The sequence below is a fragment of the Muntiacus reevesi genome, chromosome 7 (genome assembly GCF_963930625.1).
Source record: "Muntiacus reevesi chromosome 7, mMunRee1.1, whole genome shotgun sequence".
Lineage (NCBI taxonomy): Eukaryota > Metazoa > Chordata > Mammalia > Artiodactyla > Cervidae > Muntiacus > Muntiacus reevesi.
Genome location: NC_089255.1, coordinates 10,510,906 through 10,525,702, shown reverse-complemented (window position 1 = coordinate 10,525,702; position 14,797 = coordinate 10,510,906). Strand labels below are relative to the sequence as shown.

The 14,797-nt window shown below is 43.1% G+C and overlaps 1 protein-coding gene across 1 annotated transcript in view; it reads left to right on the top strand.

The window, feature by feature from the left end:
* The first annotated feature begins 3,768 nt into the window (after positions 1–3,768).
* The window catches only part of HOMER1 (homer scaffold protein 1), a 126,603-nt gene continuing 115,574 nt past the window's right edge, over positions 3,769–14,797 (top strand). Inside the window, exon 1 of the mRNA XM_065940420.1 lies at positions 3,769–4,567. Coding sequence (XP_065796492.1) covers positions 4,563–4,567 — 5 coding nt within the window. The 5' untranslated portion in view covers positions 3,769–4,562. The remainder of the gene's footprint in view (positions 4,568–14,797) is intronic.

Below are 14,797 nucleotides of genomic sequence, written 5' to 3'. Positions count from 1 at the left end.
AGAGATGTGGGTTCGATCCCTGGGTTGGGAAGATCCCCTGGAGTAGGAAATGCATTCTTGCCTGGAGAATTCCATGGACAGGGGAACCTAGTGGATTACCATCCATGAGGTCCCAAAGAGTCAGACGACTCAGTTGCCCAGCACCACTGGGTGCATGAACACATATAGTACTTTATGTGCTAATCCCACATAAACCAGCAAGAAAAAGTGACCCACTATTGTAGAATTTTCCAGATTAAGTACAGAGATTAAAATAATCACACAAACTTTGGGAGTAATTATATTACACTGCACCATGAGATTTATACAGAAAAACAGTCGCTCTCAATTTTCAGTTGACAAAAGAGCAGTTGAGAAGAGACTCGGTAGCTCTGAAAAGGAGAAACGCTAATGAAGGGTCAGCATTGTATAAGCATGAGGCAGCTAACATGCTGTTTTGACAGCTGAGTAAAGATGAGGGGAATAAAGATTGCAAATCAGAGGAAGTCATGATAAAAGGATGGAGTGAAGTGTTTGAAAACGGTAAAGGGAGAGCTTTAATTAATATGGGTGGGAAGAGCACAAAAGACAAAAGTGATTTAGTTTAGATGGGAAGTGGCTTATAGAGAAAGTTAAGGAGAATAATAATCTGTATGTTAATTTGCAAGGGCCAAGAGATGATATTATTTGAAGAATGATAGTTTTATTGTTTTAATATTTTATACACTTAAGTTCCATTTATCTGAAACATAAATTAGTACAAGTTTCTATTACTCGTAATGTGTATATTAGACAAACTGGCAAGCAGGGGTTTGCTTTAGATCAACCTTTGTTATAACCTTAATTAAAACTACTTTCACTATTTCAACTTATAAGCACGATCATGAATTTATGTGAAGATAACAGAAAGCCTGATTTAGTTACAACTTGGTCCAAATTCTTTTGGCTAGTATCCTTCAGTTCTGGGTTCCTAACATGATCAAGAAAATGCACATACAGAAAGAAGTAAAACCCACTGTTCCTTAATTAGAAATCATGTGAGTAGCTTAATATTAAAAACATTTAAAAAATACACATGGTACAAATTCTATAGTGTTTTAGCTTCTTTTATTTAAACTGCATTGATATCCATTTACAGCTCTCCTAACAACCACAATCCTCTGTCCTGGATTTTCCAGGTCACTTCAGATTCCAAATATTATATCTATTGTTAAACGATGTGTTTGGATTTGGGTTTGGAAAATATGGTCACTGAACTTATAGACCAACTCTGAAATAGCAATAGCCTTAGGTATTATGTAGTGATTCTATTTCTGGGCCATGATTATCATGTTAAATCAGATCAAATCAATGTTCATTATTTAAGTTGCCCTAACAATAAATTATGAAATAATGGGGACATTTAAAAACCTCTGTAGTCATTTGCAATTTGAAGAGAGTTCATAGTATGATCTATTATAGACACAAACACACATATAGCCAGTAAACCTATAGACAACAAGACTCCTCATCCTTGCCACCTGCTGTGTGTTAAGTCGCTCAGTCGTGTCTGACTCTGTGTAACCCCATGGACTGTAACCCGCCAGGCTCCTCCATCCATGGGATTCTCCAGGCAAGAACACTGGAGTGGGTTGCCATTTCCTACTCCAGGGGATCTTCCCAACCCAGGGATCGAACGGGGTTATGCCTAACCTGCACTGGCTGGCGGGTTCTTTACCACCTGGGAAGTCCATTGCCATATAGGAAATGAAAGCAAGAGATAACGAGATACTGTGTTATATGTTACAGGGTCAAAACTAAGGAAGACAAAAATAGTCTAAATGTACTTGTGCGAATACTTAAATAAAAAGCGCTTGGTGATATTTTAAATTTCCATAGGGTTAAACTCATATTCTTGATAAGTCAGAACTGAAAAGGTACACTGGGATTTGCTATGTACAAGACGATGATTACAAGGGAATGAAGTCAAGACTGACTCACTATCCCATGCCAAACACTGCTCCTCCTCAATGAGAACGTTTACATCATTTGATGTCCCCTACATTACTAGTCTTATCATTATAATATTGCTCATGAGGCCAATCTTTATTCTTTCGTGATCTGGGGTACCCACTAAGAAAGAAAGGAAAAAGTTTTAAAGACTCCTGGTGGCTCAGATGGTAAAGCGTCTGTCTACAATGCAGGAGACCCGAGTTCGATCCCTGAGTCGGGAAGATTCCCTAGAGAAGGAAATGGCAACCCAGTCCAGTACTCTTGCCTAGAAAATCCCATGGGCGGAGGAGCCTGGTGCAGGCAACTGTCCATGGGGCCGCAGAGTCGTACACGGCTGAGCGACTTCAAGTCCAGAATGGCATTTGGTAACTCTCTTGAAAATTAAGGTTATTTTCCCCAAGTCTTGCTGGAAACACATCCACCACTGTGCTGAGTCTCTCCTCCCACATTTCCGCGCTGGTGGGGACTTGAGAAGCCCGGGAAGGCTGCTGCAACAGGGGTGGGAGTGGGAGATAGGATATCACCCGCTTGACACTTCTGCACTGTTGCTATGAATGATTCACTCGTGTTTGGCACATTTGTGGCAAGGAAATCTCCTCCTCCCGCCGCTCCTCTCGGCAGTCTCCTGCGCTTTGGCCTTTAAGGAGAAGCGAGAGCAGGTGGGCACAGAGGAGCTCGCCGAGTCTTCCTCCCCCTGCTCCGTCCCTAATTTAGCAGTACTTCCGGCCGCGTGACATCATCCCCCGCACCCCGGTGACGTGAGCGGCGGGTGACGTGGGTGCGCAGAGGAGCGCGCTGACGTCGCTATTTAAAGGTCCTCCTGCGGGGAGGATGGAGACACAGCGCGAGCACCTGGCGTGGGGCGCGGAGGAGGCGGTGGAGGCCCGGAGCGGGGCCGGGAGCCAGCAGAGGAGCGGAGCGCGCGGCCTGCCCGCCGCCGGCCCCTAGGGGAGGGGAAAGGAGGGAAGGACGGACCGCCGGGCCTGCGAGCTGGCCTGGCTCCCCACGAGGGCCGGCTCGGCCCCCGACTACCGGCGTCCCCGGCGCCCTCACGGCCGCCGCCTCCTCTCGCTCCCTGCAGGGCCCCACCGGCTCCCCGGGACCCGTCCGCGCCCCAGCTCCCGGCCGTTCCCCGGCGGCCGCCGCTTCCCGCCCCCTCCCGCGAGCAGGGGGAGGGGCCGCGCTGCTCCCTGTTCTCCCCGCCCCTCCCCGCCCCCCGCAGCCCGCTCCACCGCCGCGCTCGCCTCTCGCTGGCGGCGCTGACCCGGGAAGCGGCGGCTGGAGGCGGAGGCGGCGGCGGGCTGCGGGCCGCCGGGCCAGCGCTCCTCCGCCGAGCGGGAGCTGAAGTCCAGCAGAGGCGGGCGGTGATGGGAGTGTGAGGAGGCAGCGGCGGGGCCCGGGCACTGTGAGGCGGCGCGTGGCAGCGGCGCGGAGCGGGAGCGGAGAGGAGCAGGGGTGGGGCGCTGGAGCCGCGGCTCTTCCGCGGCGTCGAGCCCCGGTCCCCCGACCCCGGCGCGGGACCAGCCTCCCGCCTCGGCTCGGGCGGGCGCCCGTCGACCCGTCAGCCCCGTGCTCCGCGGCTGCTCGGCCAGCCAGCGAGCTGGGGGACAGCGTGCCGGGGGCAGCGTGGGGCTTGGCGTCTCTGATTCATTCATTCGCCGCCGCCGGAGCTCGGACCTGCAGCGCTCCGAGGAACAGAGGGACAAGGGGCAGCCGCGAATGAGGAGCCGGGTGGGAGCCAGGCTCCATTGTGCTCGGCGGCGGGGGGCGGGCAGGGGCTGAGGGGGGTGGGATCGGGCCCCCTCCCGCTGCTCCCCGGGTGCGCTGCGCCCCCAGCCTGCTGCCAGCCTGGAAATGGCTCCGTGTGTTCTCCTCGGGAGAGTGAATCGATCCTGCCCAGCCTTCTCTTCCTCCTCCCCGCCTCCTCTCTGCTCCCAGTCTTAGGAAGGGGAAAAAAATTAAAGACTGATTCCAATGTGGAGTGCCGAGCGCGTCGCGAGCTGCCGGGCTTGCACGTCGAAGAGGTTTTTCTACATAGCTTTTTTCTAATGTCAGCGCAGGGAAGCAGTGGCATTGCTGCTTTTAGGATTATTTTCTCGTAGGGATCTTTCAAGTGCACGTCGCATTGGGTTGCACGCTCCACCCCCAGGAACCTGGTGTGGTGGAGAAATTTGAACCCGCAGCCTTAGTAACACCGAAAAAGGCCGAGTTACCTGGGCTCTCCCTGAGTGTGGAGGAGGACATGAGCGAAATGACCACCAAGCTCATGTTTTACAGGACTCCGTGAAGCTGGATTCTGCGTTTTCCGACACGTAGATTCGTTTTGTGGAATAAAGTTGACCGCCGTTTCCTCCGCGCAGCATTTTATCTCTAATAAGCAAATGCCACCTCTGTTCGAACGTTTTGGTATTTCCCAGAGAGAAATAATTTTACCTAAGGGAACTAACTGAATTTTCAGCTACTTGAAATACCTCCAGAAAAGGATCTCGGGGGTGGAAAAGCAACTGCGAAACAACAGACGGAGAAATTCATTTGGAAGTTATTCCGTAGCATAAGAGCAGGAACTTACAAGCAAGTTTTCATTGGGCAAAATGGGGTAAGGATTTTTGTGCTTAACCCTCTTGGAGTCTGTTTATGTTTGTGTGTTATTGAGCGGTGGTGGCGAATTATCTTTGTTTTAGGTTTTCAAACAAATCTGCCACCTTGCCAAGCTAGTTGTAGTTTAAAAATATAGGTGTGTTAGCCTTTTAAGAAGGTGTTTTCGTAGAGTGACACCAGAGGCCGTAATTAAGGAACATACGTCTATTATCGTAACCAGAACATAGTTTTTCTACTCATATTTAAGAAGACCACACGTTCTGCACTTTCCTGGTCGAAGTGCCGCAGCAGTTTGTAATCAAAGTCGTGTTGTCTTAGGTTTTGTTGCCGGTGTCTTTAAAGAGAAGCCCTGCATTCTCTCAGTACTTTGAGAATAATCAGGTGCACAAAGGACGTTTATAAAGTAATGGGTAGGTTAGACTCCAGTCCTTGAAAAGGATCCAGTGTAAACTGTTGTTCTCACCGTGCCCTCTGTTTTGCCCTTGAGTAGGCAAAGCAAAAGTCTATAGAATTGACTTACTGGGGGCATTAAAACGAAAATCTGAAAGTCTTAGAAGGACTCCACAGTGCCCTACACTTAGTTGGACATCAGAGCCTGAATAGGAAACAGCTTTTTGTTGAAAGAACTTGTTCACTTTCTCTGTGTTTTGGATTTTAGGATCAGCTCTTCAGTTTGTGTTAACAGGGTCAGGTCTACACCTTCTTTCAGATCCAAAGTCAAACAGGAGTGCATTTTTCAACCTTTTATTAACTCTTTACACAATAACTTGATAAAATGCTTGTGATTTTTCCTAATTTAAGCCTGATATCTGTAATATATTAAAGGAGTAATGATCTGGTTTGTTTCATTGACAGATTTTTTTTTCAACGCTTTTTGTCAAAGAGGAACTTCCAGAATTTTCTTTCTCTCTTTTTTTTTTATGGTTGAACAAAGACATCTGAAGTGTAGTTAAAGGACAGAGATTGAAAAGATAGACATGGAGATACACTGACAGTTTAGGGGTGTGCATATCTAAACTTTCATTCTTAAAATGTCCAGAGGAAAGTTCCTAATAGTACTGCCCTTTTTGTTGGAGTTAAAGCTTGAAGTTTATTAACTTGATTAAGTTTGAAAATGCTAAAAATGTGTGTGGTAGGAATCTTTCATCAGGAATTGGTGAAAAAGAGCAATACTTGTTTGTAAAACTTAAATGACAAAGTGATGAGAATATATTTAACTTCCATGATTTGGGATACTAAGAGCAATTAAAATACCTCATTCTATTTCTAGTGCTGCTATTAGTAGCTTGGTGATCTGAGGCAGATTGCTTGACCTTTGTAGACTCTTGTTTTTTAATCTGTAAAATCAAAGTGTTAGGTGAGGGTTTTTTTTTTTTCCAGTTTGTAAAAATGAGTTATTTCTTTCTCCTCTTTCTATTTTTGTAATTGCTGGTTGGTTTCTTGAACCAAATCTCTCAGATTGAGAGATTTCTTTCTCTAAGCAGTTGTTAAGCATGTAGGCTGGAAAATAATGGCATTTGAAAAATGTTTTGGATGAATTGTACCAATTTTAATAAGAGAAAATACTGAAAAATGCTGCTGTTCAGAATCTTTGAAATATGGCTTCCCTTGAGAGTCTTCAGCTCTTCTGTTTAAAACGTGTCAGAGAAGAAAAATCAAGTGGCAGTTTTTCATACTGAAGGCTGAGTTCTCTGCAGGCTGTGGAGTGGTAGCATCGTGAAAGAAAATCAGTTTTCCACAACATTTAAGCTGCATGAATGTCCATGGTTTTACTAAGGGAAGCTTGGGAGGAACTTAGTACAAAGAACACTGGTTTTTAAAGCATGAAAATAAGTACCACACATTTAACATACTAAAGCGTAATAAAATGTACTTATAAACTAGTTTATTTGTCCTTAATAAATTCTTAAAAGTTGACTTGAGAGGCAAAGGAACAAATATTTATGGCATGATTTTTCTGCAAGTCTGTATCTGGGGCTATGACTCTTTCTAATTAACAGTGACTTGTTTCATCTGAGTTGTCGAGAGAAGGCATTTGTGGAAGTTTCCACACTTGGTCGGTGTTTGTACCTAATAAGTATGGAATAAGCATAGCCTCCTGCACCTACTTAAACCAAAGGGAAACAGAGCTTTAAATGGCTTTTAAAGTTTTACCTAGGCAATTCTAAAGTACTTACTCTGACTGGTATCTAAAACTTCAATATTGTGGGTGAAGAGTTTCACATTTTATGAATATATTTTTTGACTAATGTTAGATCATAATAGAAGTTTACCTTTGCCTTAATTTTGGATATAATTGCAAGTCTAGGGGCAAAATTGAAACAAAAGGAATGATTTTTTAAAGAAAATGAGTGATTAGTTCAGGCAGAAAAACAAATTAAGGCTCTTGTAATAGGAGTTTATGAACTACGGTAGAAATGGAAAAGAACAGCTGAAACTGACAGTTGGCAGAATCTGTCAAAGTGTCTTGGATGCTGCCTGAACTGTTTTAATTACGGTGAAGACAGTTGAAGGATTGGTTTATGAAACAGGTGTATCAGAACCCCTAAAAATGAGAGCGTGTATGTTAGGTAAAGTCTTGGAAAAGCTTCCAAGCCCCAGCGAGGATTCCCTGTTAGGTATGACGCCCAGTCCTCCATGTAGTATCTCCTAAAGAGAGCAGCAAGTCAGGAGCTATTTTGGATTGAGTAGAGTAGGCAACAGAGATCATATAATTTCGATGAGGTATTCCATGCTGCCTTTTGTTTTACTTAGCTCATATTGCCAGCTTATTGACCTCAACAAGGGAAAATCCTCTCCCCTGTCTTATTAAGAGTGAGTTATTTTTAAAATGTGACTTTTCCCTGCCAATACGGTTGATAACACTGTTTCTGACTTAACTCACCTGCGGGTGGATGCCCGGAGAAACCCTCCGCTTTGCCTTCCCCACATAACTCCCTGAAACATGGACGTGGGTGCTGCCACATTGCAGTCTGAACCTTCTTTGCTGGGAGCGAAGCGGACATCTCTGTCTCAGGCTACTGGGTGCTGCTCTCCGGGAACTGTACCTAAGATGCAGAAGTCTTGATCCAGCACTGCAATCTGAATGGGCTGTGTTGCAGGGGCAACCACTCAGACATGTCTAACGTCAGAGAAGTTAGATGGAAGTCTTAATTATTCGTTCATTTGACTAGTTTTGAACCTCTATCATGTGCCATATATAGCAGCTCAGTGCTGCTGATACATAGACTAGTAAAATGTGCTCCTTCCCTTAGGGAGTTTATTGTTTAGAAGCTGGGTCAACAGTCAAGCCTAAAATTAATAAGTACAGTGGAATGTCTAAGGGACTGAACCGATCATAGAGATACAAAGTAAGTGTGTATATGGCATTAACTGCTGAGGGAAGCATAAGAAAGCTTTTGTGGAGGAGGTAATCCATATTAAATAATGAAAACTGGGTACAGGTGAGCTTTGTAGACAAATAGCCTTCAAGGCAGAGGGAACAGTGTGGTTGACAGCATTAAGACAGTTCAGTTCAGTCACCCAGTCGTGTCTGACTCTGCAAGCCTGTGGACTGCAGCACGCCAGGCTTCCCTGTCCATCACCAACTCCCAGAGCCTACTCAGACTCATGTCCATCGAGTCGGTGATGCCATCCAACCACCTCATCCTCTGTCGTCACCTTCTCCCTGCTTCAATCTTTCCCAGCATCAGGGTCTTTTCCAATGAGTCAGTTCTTCGCATCAGATGGACACAGTATTGGAGTTTCAGCTTCAGCATCAGTCCTTCCAATGAATATTCAGGACTGATTTCCTTTAGGATTGACTGGTTGGATCTCCTTGCAGTCCAAGGGACTCTCAAGAGTCTCTAACACCACAGTTCAAAAGCATCAATTCTTTGGCGATCAGCTTTCTTTATAGTCCAACTCTCACATCCATATATGACTTTTGGAAAAACCATAGCTTTGACTAGACAGTCCTTTGTTGGCAAAGTAATGTCTCTGCTTTTTAATATGCTGTCTAGTTTGGTCATAGCTTTTCTTTCAAGGAGCAAGCGTTATTTCATGGCTCAAACATACTTTCAAGAGTCAAACAGACTCTTGCAGGTCACAAATAAAACCTTGTGCACACCAGGACTGAGGAGAAGGGAGCAGTGACCCCACAAGGGACTGACCCAGACTTGCCTCTGAGTATCCAGGAATTAAGACAAGGAACTGCAAGATAATTTGATGATGTGAACTTGGCTTTATGGGGTATAGCAAGAGACAGGCCCAGAGTCTTCTATAGGGCTCAGGTTAGAGGGCTTTGTGGACCAAACAAAAGTTGGTCTGTTTCAAGCTTTTTTGAGCAGTGACCCGTTACAGTAAGATAATACATTTTTACTTTACAATCTAGTGCACACATATGTAAATGGTAAAATATCACAAAAGAACACCCTTTGTGTGATGCACTCTGGTATTTTCTGTTCTATTTCTAAGAAAGAGCAATGGTTGAAATGCAATAAATTGAGTTAACATCCCAGGACTAGCAATGGTATTTTGAAAAACACTGCTCTTAGCTCTGGGAACCACTGGAGTGTTTTAAGGAGAATAGTTACATGAAGGGTCAGGGAAGTAGGTTGAGAAAACAGTTTTAAATATTTAAAGTTTGGCTTTGTACATTGCATTCTGTGAAAACACCAAACCTGAACAATGAAGCATGACTTGGTAGGGGAAGTGGATAGCCAGCCAGGCCTGGAAAATTCCAGGGTGTTAGGAGAGGAGGGATGATGTTGGGCTGTGTGTGGTTGTCTGAGTAGGACTTTTTTTTTAAGGACCAGCACATTTTATGTGCAGAGGTCAAAATGCAGGAAACAGCATGGTATGTTCCTAGCAGAGCCACACACTCAGAAGGGCCATGGAATAGTGAATTTGGGAGTTTAAAAAGGACTTTATAGCTGGCATACAAATTGCATGGAAATAAAAAGAATGTTTTGGAATTCCCCAAGAAGTAAACTAAAGGGTACATGGAGTTGCTGGTAAGATTTGCCGTGTATGCTAAAAAGTTATTTGACTTGTGATTAAACAGAAGTGTAATTTTATATATATCAACCTACTGGGAGGCTGTCCACTATAAGAAGAGTAGAAGAGTTTGCATTTTTGAGAATGGGTTTTCCCCCCAGTTTTATTGCAGTATAACCGACAAGTAACATTGTATTATTGTAAGGTGTACAGCGGGACAGTGATCATGTGGGAGCCTGTGTCTGTGTTGTGAAATGATCACAGGTCCAGATAACATCCATCCCCTCACATTGTTAAAGCCTGTTTTTCTTGTGATGAAAACTTTCATGAGAATAGGTTTATTTTTTAATATATTAATGGAGTAATTGAGCCCGCTTAATTGAAATTTGAAAGAACTCCTTTTTTGTTTGCAGGGTTGTTTTTCCAGATAGCCTGTTATGCATGAAGGAGATCACTCTTGCTGTTTCTTTTACCCTAATCTCTAACCTCCTGTTCCATATAGTGAGGACTTTTAACTGGCTCCTTTTTGTTCTTATTTCCTTTTATTCTTGTGGCTCCATCCCTCTCCCTTGGCCTAGTGATGCAGGCAGTGATAACAGCCATGGACAGGGATTACAGGATTTACTCACTTCAGGCAGTGGAAAAAATTTGTCTGTTCCACCTCCAATCCTGCCATCTCCTTAACTTTGCTTCTGCAATTTCCTCCCTGCTTCCCAGCTTCTCTTTCCTTCAGTATTGGGGTTGATGATGCTTATCTGAGCACCACTCTCCCCCCTGCCCTGCCCCAAGATTTGAAGGAGGAAGAGAAATTTTCTTTTCCAGTTTTGTGGTGAGATGGACTGGTTAGGACATCCACTGTCAGCTGACAGGTAACATGATCTCTGTATGGCATAGCAAATTGTGTTATCATGCCAAGATGTAGGATATTATTACTTATACTTATAAATAAGATATATAATGTCTTGTCAAAAACTAGATCCTAGAGTTTTAAAATGAAAATAAAAACTTTTTGAATAGTTACATTTTTCGGCCGAGTACAAAACTTAATGAGAGTAGGAGTATCAAGATTATGGTACTTGAGTACTTGCACAAAGCTGTTAGTAAGATGGTATCAACAAGCCAAGCTTGGCTACTTTACATAAATGTGGAAATTGGCTTTTGAGGGGAGCAAATGTTAGAGCCGGGATCATTTGGGAGACAGAAAGAATGTGGAAGATGATGTTTTTGGTGTTTTCTTTTTTGAGGACTTTTCTGGTGGCTCAAATGGTAAAGAGTGCCTACAATGCGGGAGAGCCTGGAGAAGGAAATGGCAACCCACTCCAATATTCTTATCTGCAGAATCCCATGGACAGAGGAGCCTGGCAGGCTACAGTCCATTTAATCACAAAGTCAGACACTAGTGAGAGACTATTGACTATGGGTGGCATGTTAGGATGTGATTATGTACTTCTTAAAAACAATAAACAACAGGGACCCTGCGTTCCCTCCTCAAGCCGGTTGAACGGGCACATTGAATGGAAAGTCTTCCTTTGACTTTCTTGGTCTTTACCCTTTAGACGCTTCTGGCCACGTGTCTTGGTAGCACATCCCTCCGCTGGGATTTGTCTGATGTTTCGCTGTACACTGAAATGAACAAGACACTTGATAATCAACTGTGCTTCAGTTAAAAAACCAGGAATCACAAACATCACCCCCCCAAGAAAAGCCCAACAAGGTGTCTCATTTTTGATCAGTCACATTACATAGACATTTAATCCTTTTAAAAAATATCCTTATTGATCCCCTTTTTATATCTTTCACTTGTAATTTTCTTTTTTTTTTTTTTCTTGGCTCGAGAATAGAATTACTAAACTTTCACAACCAACTTGCAAACCTATCATGGACAAGTAAGTGTATACACTAAAAAATCCTTTTCAAAATATAAATATATAGAGAGTGTGTTTAGGGGAATCTCTTGGTTTTGGTCCAGTGCAATAATGTATTTAATAATTTTGATGTGAAGGCACAGTATAAATCTGACTAGTGTGACTTTTCTTTTTAGGGTTTTGGAGAATCATGAAAGTGCATTTAGGATAATTACCTGGAGTGTTCATGGCAGTTAGGGGATTGACAGAAGTGTCTTTATACGTAGTTGTAAACTGAGTTTAGTTTTAAGTGATTAAACGTTTCAGATGAAAAGGTGGTTGAGTCTCAAAAGGTCCAACATTGCTACTGCCCTGTGTTTGTTTTTCCAAGCCTATCATGTTTAGTTGAAATATTTATTGGAGCTAATCCATGGTTTTGTTCTGTCATTTTTGATTAATCAGACACACTGGAGGAAAGAGTAGGGAACGTGAGTTCCAAATGTTTAAGTGTTTCCTGATATAATTTTTAAATGACTGAATAGAAGACATTTTAGAGAGCTTTGTTTCTCAGCCTCTGTTGAGTTGAGTGAAATGTGCAGTTCCTAGTTGTGTTGCATATTTGTGATGACCCATGGCTTACACAGTAAAGAGACCCTGTGGTATACAAGATTCATTATGTTTGTGGAATGACTGAGGTTTTCCTAGAAGTCAAAAATACTTCTCTGTTAAGGTTTGAAAAGTTGAGTACTTTTTAAGATGGTGTACAGTTTCATGCTCATTAGGTACCTTCATTTCAAAAGAATCCTCATGGTAAGGCAGTATTCATATTCATTTTAGCCCATCTATGAGAATTGAGATGAAGTGTCCAATCTTACTCAATGGGCATTTCAAGAGTAGGTGAAACTTTTTAAAGGCTAATCGTTCAGTGGTCTTTACCATGTGAATACAATCATATAGAGCTGAATCTTTGAGGTTAAAATGTTAATTTTTACAACATCTCTCTCTATATACTATAAAATTAGGACATCCATTATCACTCTGTTAAAAGAGACATTTATCAGTGAACTTGTGCTCTTAATTGCAGTTTGATTTTCCTTTCTTCATTGTAAGTCTAACACTATTGGTCATCTCTGTGCTCCCTAATAAAATGTCTGATAAAAAAGATGAAATTGATGAGAATCGGTGCTGCTTATTTTAAGCAGTATTTTCTAGGGAAGAGGTGGAAATTACTCACATGTATGTGTTATATTTTATTGTGTGGTTTGTCATTACCGTCCACTTGTATTTTTTATTGATTTCTTTTTTTTTTTCTTTCTAAAGGTTTTAAAAAAATCTCATTTCCCTGGTAGGTGTAATTTAGAATTAATTTTATAGGGACAAGTATAATTTAGAATTACTTTTACAGGCACAAAACTGAATTGTTTTCTCATGACCTTGCAAAGAGAAAAAACCAAAGTATTCTTTCTTGTGCGGTTTCTTCCCCCCAGTGACTAATTGTGAGCCCAATATGGCTTTGGTGTAGCTAAAATAATTTCAAATATATAAAACAAACGTTTGACTTAGGATCTGGATTTCATTTACACATAACTATCTTTTCTCTTTAACGGTAAGCTACTGGCAGATGGCAAAAAGTCAGTTTTCTTTTTTGTATCAGAAAATAAAATTCTAAAATCCAAAAAATTAGCAGTCTACTCAATACTTTCTCTTCGTAGTACAGTTTTTGCACTTTCTCTCACTTTTGAAAAATTGCTTTAATCCTTTAACACCTAATATTAGCTTTGAAAAAATTGCTTTGCTTTTTGGACATTTTCTTTTAATGTTCTTCCATAAAACATGAAGCTCTTCCATGTTATCTTTGAAAAGAGTTGGCACCAGCTCCTCAAGGCAGAGCAGTTTTAAGAACCAAGGACTTTTTATAAAATTACTGAACAAGAGTTAGACAGAAATTAAACACCTATCAAAGCAGCTTTTGCTTCTTTGTGAGGTTGTTTTAAATCATGTTTGTTTGTCACGTCTGATGCACATCCAGATCCACGTGGTCATGTGCTGCAGGGTCCAGAGGGCTGAGAAGAGAATGCTCTTGACCGCCACCCTATCTGTAGAAGGACTCGCTCCTCATTTGTCCCTGTCTTAGTAGGAGGGTGGTGATGGCCATAACGCAAGTTCATGTCTCTCTGGGTACTGTGCGTTGCGTTTCCGAACCACCTGCTGCTGCTGCTGCCGCTAAGTCGCTTCAGTTGTGTCTGACTCTACGACCCCATAGACGGCAGCCCACCAGGCTCCCCCGTCCCTGGGATTCTCCAGGCAAGAACCCTGGAGTGGGTTGCCATTTCCTTCTCCAGTGCAGGAAAGTGGAAAGTGAAAGTGAAGTCGCTCAGTCGTGTCTGACTCTTAGCGACCCCGTGGACTGCAGCCTACCAGGCTCCTCCATCCATTGGATTTTCCAGGCAAGAGTACTGGAGTGGGGTGCCATTGCCTGCTCCGTCCTAACCACCTAGATCATAGCAAAGCACACATGTACCGTGTAAGTTGAGAGGTTCTGGGGAATTAGACCTCACTTTTAGGGTATAGAAAATCCTGATTCCTAGTAGGTGGATATAAGTTGGATGTACCAGTTATTTTTCTATTAATTTCCATGGTAACTTGTTGAATCCTTCCCTCTTTAGTTTTAAGCATGCCTCAATCTTAAGTTGTGTTGCCTTCTTTCTGATTCATTTAAGAAATCTAAAACTGTTATTCTGAATAAGGCTTTTTTGTGAGTTGGGATTTTCTGCCCTAGTTGCTTTCAGTTTCCCTCATTAGGCTCTTAATAATGGTCTCTCGGAAGTTATCTTAAGTGGATTTGACTATCAAAGAGCTTAAAGTACTCACAGTAGAAAATTTCTGTCCGTGTTCCTTCGTGGAAGGTAAGTCTATACATGACTAAGCTTGGGACAGTTAATTTGAACCAACTGTATAATAATATTCAAGTGGGCCTAGCCTATCCGTTTGGGCTTCCTGGGTGGCTCGGATAGTAAAGAATCTGCCTGCAGTGCAGGAGACCCAAGTTTGATCCCTGGGTTGGGAAGGTCCCCTGGAGTAGGACATGGCGAGCCATTCCGGTATTCTTGCCTGGAGAATCCCGTGGACAGAGGAGCCTGGAGGGCCCCAGTCCATGGGGTCGCAAAGAGTCGGACACGACGAGTGACTGACACTTGGCCTAACCCTTCCTGTGCTTCCATTTTGCTTATCTTCTAAAACTGCCATGTTCTGTCTCACTCTGTAGGTATGAATCCCTGTCGTACGGCTTTTAACGTTCAAGTTCGTGTGCTTTGCTTAATCACCCTGCCCGCTCCTTTGATGCTCACAGGACGAGAATCCCACCTCCTCCTGTTTACTGACCATTGCCAGGAATCTGTGTGCATTCA